The sequence below is a fragment of the Eurypyga helias genome, unplaced genomic scaffold (assembly GCF_000690775.1).
Source record: "Eurypyga helias isolate BGI_N326 unplaced genomic scaffold, ASM69077v1 scaffold8647, whole genome shotgun sequence".
NCBI classification, from domain to species: domain Eukaryota; kingdom Metazoa; phylum Chordata; class Aves; order Eurypygiformes; family Eurypygidae; genus Eurypyga; species Eurypyga helias.
The window spans coordinates 34,472-48,823 of record NW_010259812.1 but is presented as its reverse complement, the minus strand read 5'-3'; the positions used below and the strand labels follow the sequence as shown (position 1 = coordinate 48,823).

Sequence of the window (14,352 nt, the reverse complement as noted above, 5' to 3'; positions counted from 1 at the left end):
ACGTGAATTACAGACTCACAAAAGGTTTAAGTGTGTTCAGAGGAGAGATAAACTCTGCGTACAGCAGAATGCTGTGTATTTGTCACATAACAATGAATTAAAATAGCTGAAAGAATCAAGCAGAAAGTACAAGGCAGCCTATAGAATACTTAACCACCTGTTATAGCTTCAGAAATACTTACTTGCCATCGAATTCCAAAGAATTACTTTCTTCTTCTAGAAGAAAAAAAACTATAGAAAACATCATATTCCCTGTTAAATTCTTCAGACCTTACTACTTTAAGACCTTACTTACTTTAAACTAGAATATAGTTCTGCAGTGCAGAACCCTATGAAATGACATTTATTTCTTGATTCTATAAGACAAAGTGGGACTGTGTATTGCAGCTGTTATTCCTGCTAAAGTTACCTACTAAAGTGATTAATAAAGATTGCCATGCATCATTTTCTAACAGTGCTACAGGCAGTACTGTAAATCGTTTACTGTACAGACCTCAAACAAATGTTTGACAAAGGAGGGGAGGATGTTAAAGATTAAATTGACTGTGCTGTATATCAAGCAAGACATTTACAGTCATTGCCATATTTGTAGTCAGCCCATGTCCACTTTGAAACCTACAGTAGTAATTTTTCCAGAAAATGCTTACAGTGCCAGGTAATTTCATCTATGAGCCCTTCTTGGCGTGTACTGAAGTGTGGGAGCAATAAGATTCTTGCTTTCATTACTTTCAGAGATATACCCTATGACAGGTTGATTTCTTCCTTTATAAATTGTAAATAAAATACATATACTCAAAAAATAAAGTAGTTTTTTGAATACAATAAAGGTCCTGCAATAAACAAGTACTGCCAATATTCAGAAAGTGATGAGTAGGAAGGTGCTGACTTTTTATTGTTAAAATCATCACCTGCATGTATTACATAAATGAATTTGATAAGCAAAACAGGAGACAACTGGTTCTCCCTCTGTGCAAGCCCTGGCTGCGAATCACTCCGGCAAGGGCAGTAGTGCCTCTTTTTCCTGCACTTAAAGGCTACTTTCATAGCAGCTACACAGAGATGTCCAAAGGTAGAAGCTGAGCCTGCATCTGAAAAGTTCCTTATTGCAACCAAGAAAAGGCTAACTGTGGTGGAATTTGTATATTCCTGAGAATTCATCTGTTAAGCAGCAATGGTTGCATTGTGTTTCGCATTATTTTAGACAGCGTTTGCAAATATTTTAAGATTAGGGCACGCAAGACAGATCTATTTAGACACTTTCAGATGTTATATAGGTTTACCCAAACCCCATGGAATGCAAGAAGTTCCTTTGGCACTGACAGGCTTCAAGTAAGCCCTCGACATGCTCAGCTTGATAGATGTTAAGAATTTAGGAGGTTTTGAAGAACCTTAATGTACTTGTGTTGCACAGGTATCTTAGGCAAATTTAAAACTCAGTATTCATCTGTCCCTTCAGATTACTTCCCCTGTGAAGTTAGTAGTAATTCTGGATTCACGTATTCTTGTGCAAGATTAGATTCCATACTAATAAAAGATTTTTAGGAAAGAAAACTGGAAACACTGGCATTCAGAATAATTTTATCCAAATTACTCTTTTCCCCAATACAAAAAAAGGACATAGATGTTTTGCCCAATGTATAAATATAAATTGCAGCTGGCTATTTAAGCTGTTTCAATTAGGTAGTGTCACAAAACACAAACACCTTTTTTTTTTTAATATTCTGAATTTCTTAACTCGTTCGTTGTGTCCAGAGCAAGTAATCTCAATTAGGTAGTGTCACAAAACACAAACGCCTTTTTTTTTTTAATATTCTGAATTTCTTAACTTTAAGTTCGTTGTGTCCAGACCAAGTAATCCACCTTTTTATTCCCTGGATATGTGCAGTTCCAGATGCAACAGAACTTGTGAGTCACAGCCAGAATAAAGGATAGGTTTTGGCAGCCTGGGCAAGATACAGAATAGGATGCGAGTTCTTGGAAATGTCAGGAGGAACATGGAGGCAGAGCAAGTTTGCATTGCTGCACGATCAGGCTGTCAGCGTGTCCTGTGCAGAATGAGGATGGAAAGTCCAGCTGTCACTCTGTAGCCCAGGAATGGCTTTTTCTTATTTTGTTTCCTGGTGAACTCTACCTCCTTAAATTTGTTTCTCACGGGTGTGCTCAGGCAAAAGGAGTGCATAACTTCAAGTCATTTGGTTTCTCATATCTCTAAATGCCCTGCACAAGAGGCTTTGTGAGAAAATGAATGGCCTGAGAGTCACAACACCAATTATAAACCAGTTACTGCTCATAACAGTTGAGTTTTATAATACGTTGCTATGGGGTTTAGGGCAGCCCTTGAAGAACATTAATGGTTTTGCTACATCCAAAGGACTCCTCTTGCATGAAGGGTTTTTTTCTTGTTATTATTATAAAGCCATTCTTTGCTTGTGTGAGATCAATAATTGTCTTTCATTACTCTCCTATTGCTGAAGATCATGCTTTTACACTGTGTATCCCTGACAGTATTTTAACTCATTGCAGGAGGACTCTGCCCAGGCTCTAACGATCCCTGTCTGGAGAAGCCGTGTCCAGGGGACATGCAGTGTGTGGGGTATGAAGCTAACCGGAGACCCTTCATCTGCCAGTGCCCACCAGGAAAGCTTGGCGAATGCTCAGGTGCATGTTAAAGGGGGTTGTACTGTAACAACAAAGTGCTGCCATTCTCATGGTGTAGGTAGAGGTGCCACTGAAGTCAACAGAAGATGCACTGCTTAACCCTTGCCAGCACTGGCAGTTGGCTCACTGGTTTATAAACCCTGGAAAAAATGTGGCTGTGAAGGTGTAGGAAGCCCATGATCCAGTTTCCGTTGGAAGACTCCCACTGACTTGGTTGAATCCCAGAATTGTAAAACAGGCTGCTAAGAAAACAAGACTTTTCCTAGAGACTGTTACACCAGATGTTTTCCTGCCATGGGCAAAACCTTATAATTAACTTTTCTGCTTACAATTTAGATTACCAAAATTCCAGTCTTTATTAATGAAAACACCACACCATCCCAAAAAGAAAGTTTCAGGACATTTGTTAGTTCTTTCCAGCTATGTCATTCCCTGGTATACAAAGAGTCAGGTGGAAATATGGTGAAATGGAGCTTTCCATTGTCTTCAGTGAATCCAGGGCTGCATGATAAAGGACGTGCTATTTCCCTGATGAAAACACAGCAGATGCTGAAGGGTATCACTGTGGTCCTTGGCAGTGGTTGCAGGGAACTCATTGCAAGGATTTGGATGGCATCTGCTCACACCTAACTTTATACCCATAACTCAACTGCCCGATATACAAGCGTGGTCGTCTTTGAGTAGGGACCTCCAGGGGTGTATAACATTAAACATGCTGAATACTGGAGAAACCTCTCTTTTTTATAAGTATGGAGAAATAGAGCTTTCCTCCACCCCTTGAAAAATCATTTTCCCCCAAAATACACCATGTTTTTGTAGTATGTGACAGATTTTTTTCCTATTTGAGGTTTATTTATTTTTTCTTAGATGTTCTCATTAGCTCTATAAATTCTTTAATTAACTTGACAGTTGAGGAATTATTTCATGTATCACTAAAAGAACATGTGTCTTTTCAAAATGTTTATTTCAGGCCACACTTCCCTTAGCTTTGCTGGGAATAGCTACATTAAATACCGGGTTTCTGAAAATAGCAAGAAAGAGGAATTCAAGTTGGCTCTCCGTCTGCGAACGCTGCAAAGCAATGGGATTATCATGTACACCAGAGCGAATCCCTGCATAATTCTGAAGGTAATTAAAATAACTTATCTTTTCCACAGTTGTTTTCCTTGATTATATGTTTTCTGTTGGCTCTTGATTTGGGGAGTGCTGTTCTCATTTCAGCTGTAGATTGAGAATATAAGATGATGTCTGATCTGTTTCATGCTAACAGGGAAAAACAGCAATTGCGACAACGGCAGCAACAATCAAAAAAAGCTTGTTAGTGGTACTTTACTTGGAAAATGCTCCATTGGGCACTGTTCATTGTAAGAACATTATATGTGTCTGCATGCAGGAGCCAATCTGCACGAGATGTAAGATTTGGCCATTTAGATGACCATATAGTCAAAACGATGCATGCTGAAATAGCTGTTCTTCCCCAGTGTCCGTGCCTGTGGTTAGAGGATATGCCCTCACTGCTGTCAAGTTAGTTCCAGAAACCAACTGCTTAGGGTGTGTCCCCTACTGATAGGAAGATCAGAGATAGCACTCAATAATTAAGATTATTTGTCCAGAGTGACACGGGGTAGCTGGGGACTGATATCCAATCAATATTTAATTGATAAGCTCTCCATGCATTTTCATTCTTTGTGGGTTTCAGTCAAATGGCAAATATTTTCCGGATGGAAACTGAGTCCTAGGCTTATCCAAGAGCCTGCATGTATAGTATTTCTGCTAGAGCCTCTAAGGTACAAAACGAAGACATTGACTTTTGTAACTCAGCCATGCCCTATAATTCAGCAGAGGGAGAAATGGCACAGAGCCTTTTGTGTCTGTATTTGCAGTCTTTAGAGTCCTTTTGGCTGAATGCTTAGGTAATGTTAAAATGGTTAGATGAGTTATTAATGGGCAACAAATAATTTTATAGCTGTTAGGCTGAAATATTTCATGAGGAGGAGTACTGTCTGTCATTCACTGGGGACTCTCAGCCTTGTTCAGATTTCCACAGGACAATTAAGCTGTGCTTTGAGACACGTAGAAATGCACAGTTTGAACTTTTCAGCATACTTCTGTGTTCAAATATACCAAACAAAATTGCAGGCTTGAAGACCTTTATTGAGGTCTTCATCGTGGTTGCTCTTAGCATATGTCAGTAGGTGTTCTTTGCAATTTTGTAGTTTTGAAAAATGCTTGGAAAAGAACAGATGGCCCTTGTGAAAGGTGCCACTTGAAAACAATAGGAGATGACATGGAGGCAGACTGAAATGGAGTTAGAATGATGATAGGAGAATTTGTTTTGTTGGAGTTTAGTTATAAAACTGTCATGATTAAGGAGTACAGCAGGTCAGGTCATAGGCAACTGAGTGGAAGTCACCTGCTGAAGCTAGGAAATTTTGCCACCAAAAGAGAAAAATTCATGCTATTACAAAACAATAAATAAGAGAGCCCCTCATTGCAGTCACCTGGCCTGAGTTTTATTTGTGGGACAGGAACTATGTGTTTTCAGTCACTGCTTCACACAATAACTATTTTGCTTAGGAGGAAAATACAATACTTGAGCGACCAGATATTGCAGCAGCTGCTCTGCTCTGATCTGAGAGGCCAACAACCAGGTTGTGCTTTTTTTTGCTTTCTAACTCTAAGAAAGAATTTCCAGCTCTGAACCCATCTCCTGCGGCACTTACTAGAGCACTTGAGACACAGCCGATGCCTCACGTATCTGGTCGGAGCGGTCCAGAGTCTTGTATGCAGTGTTACAAATGCAAGGGCTCCACTTTCTCCCATGCATTGTGCAGGGAAGGACACAGGGAATTCCTTTCCCAGAGCCTCATGCTTGACTTTTAGGTAAGGCAGGATTTGCTGTTGCAGTGGGTATGTGCTTTTCCCAGGTCTGGCCCTTGGCTTCTATAAGCAATAGGGCTTAAAGAAAAGTGTTACATTCAGCATGGAATTTTATAGAAATGGCATCATTTAAAAGATCAGGAATTGCTAGAATTTTGCTTGTGAAGGTCATTTAGAAGAGGAACATCAGAATAAGGTCTCACAAAGACCTGCTCTATGGCAGATGAATGGTGTTATGCTCAAGGGATGCAGCCATAGCAGGTCCCTTCAGGGATGGCAGCTGACTCATGAACTGCATTTTGAGGGTGCCCAACTGAGATGCTTTCCAACAAGTTACCCTTAAAATTTCTCATCATATGGTTTTTTCATTTGTAAACCAGAGGTAAGGCCTTTGGGGTTTTTTGGTTTGGTTGGGGTGGGGGATTGTTTGTTGTGGTTTGGTTTGGTTTGGTTTTTTTTTTTACCAGGTATGTATGTATGTTGTGAGATAGGGAAGAACTCAGAAATGAGGCCATTAAGTAGATTAATTAGAGGTCTATAAATGTGAAGTTGTTATCATTTGAGCATTGCTTTCAATTAAATTAAACACGAGGAGAAGCTTTCCAAATAGAGGATAAAGGATGGGATCTTGTGCTCTTTTGAGCACTCTGGCATCACTCCAGCAAAGCACTTAATCACTTGCTTAACTTCCTGTATTTGAAAGCAATTGGAACTACACACATACCTTAATTTTAAGCATGTACTTAAATATCTGCTGGATTAGCACCAGAGGGCCCAGCACCACCACTGAGCTCCAAACAAAGGCAGAGGTGGAAGAAATTTAGACCTACCACATAGTATGAGCCGGTGGGAGAACAGGCAGAAAACCCCACCACTGTTGGGGCATAGAGTGGCACTGAGGTTTTTGAAGCAAGTCTCCCCCGTAGCAGTCTATTTAAGAATTAATGTTGCAATATGGTTTTCAGTGTTTAAATGACCAACTTAATTTTGGGATCTCATACATTTGTGATAACTCCAGGGATGGAAATATTTCATAGCTGTAACATGGTGTCCTTCTTGGATGAATAATCAATTCCATAGAGCAAACTGCTTGTCTACTACTTTGCTGAAAGCCTACCAGCACCACTGTATTCATACAATATAATAAGGGTGTTATTTATTCAGCTGTTTCGAATAAAGCAACTCATCCATCGATTTTGAGAGGTTGGCCATTTTTTTTGTTGCATGCTCTTGCTTTTAAGACAATTGGAGCAAAATGAGATGCAGGTCGATGGCCTTTTTCTTCTATTTTTTTCTTTAAAAGATTACATGTGCCAATAAAAGTATCACCATTTCCTTTTTCCGATGTAGCATGTATCTGGGAGAAGTAAGATTTAACCACTTTAAAGCATTATGAGGCCACTGCAGATGACAATTCCACAACTTACTTATTTTTTTTTCAAGGACTATAACAGAGATGCAACTTGTTTCATGAAATTTAAAGGATTAAAAATAGGTAAAGAAAGACTTTCCAATCATGCCAGAAATATAGCTTTTAAATGGTAAAAGGCAAGCATATGTTCTTCTGTCCAGGCAGTTAATGTGAAACTTTGCATGGTTTAGCTAAGTGTATATTATACATTTTAATGCATTACTGCTGCGTGGCTTATGCTGGATAACACTGAAGCTTGGATATGATCCCAGTTATGGCTGGAGTTGAAACAAGTAATATTTTAATTAAATACACCGTTTTACACAAACGAACCTGAAATGCAATTCGGCTAACGACATATTTCCCCAGATAGATTAGTAGGCAGCAGGCTGTACCCACGGTGTGTGACTGCAGATGGACTGTGTGAGCCTAAGGTGGTCTCGGAAGAACCATTTGATCATTTTATTACCTATGTTGATACACAAATATGGATGTTAGCCAAACATCTTAGCCAGGCTAATATTCTAATATAATTTACAGTATGTATTTGGCTCCATTTTGCTCATTGAATGAAACTGCTGAAATGTAACAGATTGCATCAGCTTTTGGAGCCTATTCTCTTCTTTGTATTTCTGTACAGGTGAGGAATTTTCTGTCTTGTACATGCTCAAGTATGCATTAACATCCCTGTCCTAGTAGTTATAATGAGAGATGCTGTAACTAAGTGCAGAAAGCTCGGAGAGGTGGAAGCTTGGTGGAAATGGCCTACCCAGCTAGGAAGAAGCAGCGTCTCTGCTTTCATCCTGGTGCAGAGGGTCTCTGCGGGCCCTGTGGGCTGCATTCGTGAGGGGTTGCAGAGATGGCATGCCTCCGCTGTGCCATGGAGTAACTCAAGCCCTCACATAGCTGGAGAAAAAAAGCAATGTCACGTACTCAGTTCCAAGCTGAGTGTGTGATGCTACCAACCCTCAATGCAACTAGTCATCCCACTAAGGTTATTGCCTGGATAACTGCTGAGCCTGGACAACAACATGGGCCTTTCATTGGATTTACATACTGTTTCCTTGAATGTACCTCATTACCGAGAAGTTATCTTGAAGTTCAGCTTTACTTGGTACCAGAGTCCAACCTATAATCCAAGAGAGCCGTTTGAGGATTATACAGTGTCCCTGACATCACTGCAGTTACAGCGATTCACAGGAACACCAGGGATTAATTGCTGAATCAAAGATCCATGGTTGAATTCTCCATGCTTAGGCATGTTGAGCAAAGGACCCTTCTCCTCCCTGCCTGGCCAGCCTAGCTGCTGGTAGGCAAGACAGGAGCCCTTTGCAACCCAGCTCCTCATGGGCTGTTCCTCCTCTTCCTCCTCCTTCTAGAGGCACAGGACCAGCAGCAGACAGATATTTCCTCCCTGTCCCACTACAGCAATGCCTGTGACCATCTGATTAATGGAAGTATTTTTATGGTCCCATAGCTAGGAGTATCTGGGCATGTCACGGTCTTTAACGTATGTATCCATAAAGCACTGGTGTGAGGTAGGGAAATGACGTTATCCCTTTTACTGATGGAGACCTGAAACTAATGGCTTGCTTGAGATCCCAGAGGAAGGGGATTGCAGAGTGTGGATTCCCATGCATATCTATCATATCTTAGGCTCATACTGTAAGCATCAAACCATCCTTTCCATCTTTCACTCTAGCCTAAGGTGGAGGTTACTAGTGCTTTTTTAATAAAAGGAAGGAAACATAGTCTTTCAGACAATATGTTTTTACTGTGTATGTCAGATCATCTGCTGGTATAAAGAAGAAAAAGTGCACAAGATGTATAAAACATAACTTAATGGCAAATCTTTTAGATCATCGTTTCCTGTATACAAATGGTGTAATATTTATCCCAGGTGCTCATATGTGATGTGGTATTTATAAAGATAATTGGAAAAGCATGTTCTGTGAGTAAGGGTAATAGACATGCAGGCAGTAGGTCCTTCAGGGTGTAAGTAGTCTTAGGGGAGGTATATGTATATTATACAGAGTCAGTAGAATAGTTTCCATAGGAAAAAGCCTTTTGAATAAGAAGTAAGCTAACCGCTTATCCTGTGATGGCTGTTTCTCAGTGTAATATGTTGGCATGTATTTTTCTCTTTGATTTGTACTCCTGCTGATCCAGACCACACTTTCTGAGAAACGCTTTCAAGGTTTGTGGACTATTTTGTTGCACAGGGAGAAAGAAACTGGTGCTCCATCTCTGGAGAGAAACCAGCTCAGTTTATCAGGGCATGTTGTTTACCGAGATTCCCCTGAGCAGATGTTTTAATAGGCCCAATTTCAATCTACAGGAATAGTTTACAACTGAGTTTTGAGTCCTGTAAGAAAAGATTTTTTAATGAAAAATTATCCAGACTTACTCTTCTATACATCCATTAGCCTTTTTTGATTGAGTACCAAGCAGCATCCATCCCTCAAGCATGTTGTATTACAATCATAGATCTCATTTCTTCTCAGTTTCATTCCATCCTACAGGTCAAGGACTTCAAAAAAGCCAGCTGCCCATAGCAAGGGCTAATTCTAGCTCTTCTGGCTCCTTCTACATGTGCATCCCTCTACACCCCTTGTGCCATGCAGAGTAAGTAGGTAGCTGGCATTTACAGGGAGCTTGTCATATGCTTGGTTTCTCTGTGTCCGCCCTGTCCAAGCAATTCCAGAGCAGTGGAGTGGTGTGGTTTACACCCCAACTACCCAGTGTGACTTGGCTTGAGGTTACAGCCCAGTTCAAATTCAGCTGCTCAAGAGACAGGGGTCTGGAAAAGAGAAAGAATTCCAGAGATCATCATAACTCACAAGTTTTTACCCTTAGCTTTTCTCCAGGTAGTTTTGTGAACCTCAAAGGACAGTGAAATACTGATAATGACACGACAGCACAGTCTGCTCCTGTGGATTAACAACATCCCATTTACTTTCAGGCCACATCAGAGCCTGGCAGAGAAGAGTTTGAGCACACGTTCAGATGCATGCCAAGGGATGTCTCTAGCTAACCCAGTTTTAAATGAGTTTTCTTGCCAAAAATAGCAAAAAAATTTCCAAAGACGAGTGGACACACTGCAGCATCACATCTGCCTTAGCCATACCAGTTCAGTGGGCCACCAAAGCTCTGGGGTGTTCTTTCACTGACAGCCGTGGTAACTCTGCTCTGCTGGAGGAGAGCAGTAGGGTTGTGTTACAGATAAACCAGTGAGAGTACAATGTGCGCTGCAGGGAAAGATGAAAAAGGACACAGCTCCTGAACTTTTCAGGGGGATAAATAATGGGACAGCACTGTCTTGAGATGGGGTTTGCAGAAATAAATACTTCCTAGACCATGACATAAAGGTAAAATAATTGCAAGAGCTTTCGGGGAGCTTGAATCCAATTAATGTGTCATAAGAAATTATTTCCAGCCTTGTCAGCCATTTTAAACTTATCTGCCATCTGTTAGAGAAACCTAAAATCTTTGGGTAAACTGCTAATCAGGAATGCACTTCATACCTATTCCCTCACTGCATTTTGCTTGCACCAGCAGGCTAGAACAGATTTTTCCTTTATGAGGACTTAAGATGGGTGAGGGGCAGGAGGGAGAGTAAGAAATCCTAACAATCCCTCTGAAGCCATGAACCCAGCATAAATCTGAGGAAAGAAAGAAAAGTAGGAGCCATCTTATGTCATCTGTGAGGTAGCCACAGAGCATGTAGTATAGCATCCTTGGAAAATTACTCTTGGTCAACCAGAATCTTACTGTTGTACTTAAAGAAAACTAAGGATATTAGGGACAAATCCACACCTCTCCGAGATGCTCCAAAAGGTTACAGAGGCCCAGGGTGTAACATCCCCAGCTGAAAGCAGAGGCCATTGACGAGAGGGGGTCCCTTGCCCTGGCTGGTACCTATCCTGGATCCTACCTGTCTGGTAGCATCAACCAGCGGTAGCAGAACCGCAGCGCCTGGCTGGATGGTGGGACTGGCTGAGAGGGACATGACCGCTTCGCAGCAGAGCCACGAGCAGGACAGGTGGCCTCCTCTCCATGCCCTGTTCAGTGACACCTGTCGTTATCTCAATACTCACCTGTGTTCTGTATTTTTTCTGTATTTTCATTTTGCCTGCAGTAACTGGCTTTGGGTAAATTCTAAGTAGGCTGATACTTATCGCCTTATGTGTTTTTGCTGATGACAAAGGCACAGATTTTGCTATTTTAGCATGATGTAGGAGAGCAGCTTTAACACCGTAGAGAGATTTTCTAAAGTCCTCTGTTTCCAGATGCTCCGTGACAGCGTATTACGAGACAGCTGAGTGCATGAAGCGCTTTGATTTCTGTTTCCCTCCCACAGATTGTCGACGGCAAACTGTGGTTCCAGTTGGACTGCGGGAGTGGACCGGGAATCCTGGGAATTTCTGGCAGAGCCGTTAACGATGGAAGCTGGCATTCGGTCTTCCTGGAGCTGAATCGCAATTTCACAAGCTTGTCCCTGGACGACAGCTACGTGGAGCGCCGCAAAGCCCCCCTCTATTTCCAGACGCTCAGCACCGACAGCTCTGTCTACTTCGGGGCCCAGGTCCAAGTGGATAACGTCCGCAGCCTGACCGACAAGAGAACGACGCAGGTCTTGAGCGGCTTTCAGGGCTGCCTGGATTCGGTTGTCCTGAATAACAACGAGCTGCCGCTCCAGAACAAGCGCAGCAGCTTCGCGGAGGTGGTTGGCCTGACGGAACTGAAGTTGGGCTGCGTCCTGTACCCCGACGCCTGCGAGCGGCACCCCTGCCAGAACGGCGGCACCTGTACCAGCGTGCCGTCTGGCGGTAAGCGCCTCCTATTGCCTCACGGGTACCCCCCACCCCGAGTTTTCCTCTACAACTTATTGCCAGAGATGGTTTTATGCAGCAACGCGCTTGAAAAATCTCACGGACACTATAAAACTCTGATAGCTATTGCAAATTGTGTAAAAGCTGTTTGCTCTATAAATAACGGTGAAACGGTGCCCCTTCTCATTGCATTAGTGTTCCAGGAGGAAATGGATTTATTGGCTGTTAGGATAATCCTATTTCTATAGAAACCAATAGAATTACAATTACTGTAATGCTCAGCTGGATTTTTCAGGATCCATTTACAGCATCGGAGGCTGTGCACGAGGATGGTGTTTCAAACGTCCATCACGGATGCAGTGGCACTGTTGCCTTTCTCTGTTTCTGAAGCTGTCACAAATAATTACTGACTTGTCCACAAACACCTTGGTCCTTCTGTGAGTGAGTAATTTGATTACATGTCTGCATGGAAAATAACGAGTCCGCCCCATTATAAACCCGCCGAGAATTGTATTTTACAGCTTCCTCGGATGCCTGAGCGCTTCAAGGTCTAGGTAATATTATCCAAAGTTTATAGGGTATTGATTTAAACTGTGCTCGTGTTGGAGTTTCCTATCCAGCGGTTATATGGTGGCTTGTGTGACTTGGTGCCAGTGACTTACTACCCAGTAGTAAGTGCACGAGTTACCAGACTTAAGAACAGTCAGCATCTTGGCAGGAAAACAATGAATGGCATACATGTAGGACCTTTCCTTCAGGGCTATTCTGTCTCTGCAGTGTACAAGTTTCCCTTCCAGTTACCCATATTGTATTAGCAGGCAGCATTGCTCATCTTTTCTGACAGATTAAATCTTCCTCCAAAAAAGGTGGCTGGCTAAGAGAGGTCTTCTGCAAATTCAGAGCTTTCCATCCACATACTGTCAATGGTTTTGGTCGGGGTTCCCTAGGAAAATTCCCGCTAAACTCTTTTTTATGGAGCATTTGCCCACTGTCCAGGACTTTCTGCTTTACTGTGTCCATGTAGTTCCCTTCTATCATAATTGCCATTTCTCTTTTTCATTGTTTTAAGCCTTGTTCTCTCATTTTCTCTCTGATAACCTTTCCCCAAGTAGATTTTTCTAAACTTTAGGAACCTCTTGAACTTTAGAACAGTTCAGTTTTCAAGGCTGAAATCTGGGGATAACCCTGCTCTCACAGAGTAAGCCTTGACAATGTGAATTTTCTGGTATGGTATCTCAGTGATCCTTGGCTTTGATTCAGCCACCTCTTCTCCCATGCCAGGGCGAAGGGTACCTCAGGGGTGCTATCGGCTTTGCTGTTGGTGGAAGGAGATGGGAGGACAGTTGGAAGGAATGAAATATAGCACTTTTGAGCCAGGATGTGATGTGCAGCACGAGGACAAATGTTGCTGCTCGTGTGTGTTGTTAAGAGTCTTTATTTACGAAGGAAAGGAAGAAAATGAGTGCTGCACAACAAGGGCAAAAGAAAATCATTCTGAGGCAGAAGGATGCTGCAGCCACTGAGGGAATTGCAAAGCAAAATTATTTAAATCCCCAGGAGATACTGTTGTAATATGTACGTGGACATAATGTGGTTGTGATTCAGACTCCATACCTAGTAAATGAGGCGAACCATTTGCCAAGCTAGCATCCCAGGAAGCATGAGAACAGCTCCTTCTATTGATTTCATTTGTGTCTATTTACAGTATTGCTCAGCAATCTCGTGATGAGTAAATTGAAACCTTTCTAAGGAAATGCTTTAGAGCACTTCTATTTTTTCCCATGTCATGCCAATTCAAACTGAGGGGAGCAGTGGGGCAGAGGAGAAACCGGCAGCACTGTAAGTTGGACCCATTTTATTACTGGAATGGCATGCACCACTTTTACGTCAACATAATTTGCTGCTGGAAAGCAGTCACAGAACTGATTTAACTTGCCTGCGTTCCTGCCTCGGCGAGGGGGCACGTGCCCTGCGGGGATGTTTCAGCTGCCTGCCGTTAAAAAATCTGTTTGCTGTTTTTACTGCCTCAGCAGTGTATGTAAATAAAGGATTGTTATAAAGCCATAATTCCGGCGCAATGGGCCCTGACTGTATGTCGGTGGTTCTGCAGCCCAGCCCACATGGAGAAAGCAAAGGCATTTTTGTTTCCACCAGGCAAAGTGATTCTGTTGGTAGTGTCTTCCATATGTAAAAAGGCCACATAATTAAATTCCATAGAGCAGAGAGCCCAGCAGCATTTCAAATGCTAGTTGTGGAGCCACAAATTGCAGCGTGCATTTAAGAACCATCAGCCATTGTATTCGCTGACATAGATGCTAGCTGCTGACTTTCCTTTAAAATAGAATAAAAAAGTAATAATTTAATTTTTTATCATAAGAAGAAACATGACATCTTCTTCTTTTTTGATGGGGGGGAAAGTATTAAGAACTATACCATGCAAAGGTCCTTTCCCGAATCCCTCCAAGGGCATTCAGTAAGCATCAGGATCTCTTGATTAAGATTTTCTATGATATTACCCTCCTATTAATGTTTCTGAAGAGTAGCATTCCTTTTCCTAAACTGAGAGTATTT

At 42.0% G+C, this 14,352-nt stretch overlaps 1 protein-coding gene across 1 annotated transcript in view; it reads left to right on the top strand.

Moving 5' to 3' along the window:
- The window catches only part of LOC104511972 (protocadherin Fat 3-like), a gene marked incomplete at its 5' end in the record, with an annotated part of 66,823 nt that overhangs the window by 32,945 nt on the left and 19,526 nt on the right, over nt 1-14,352 (top strand). The window contains 2 exons of the mRNA XM_010154780.1: nt 3,629-3,786; nt 11,310-11,778. Of these exons, the coding sequence (XP_010153082.1) occupies nt 3,629-3,786; nt 11,310-11,778 (627 nt within the window). The remainder of the gene's footprint in view (nt 1-3,628; nt 3,787-11,309; nt 11,779-14,352) is intronic.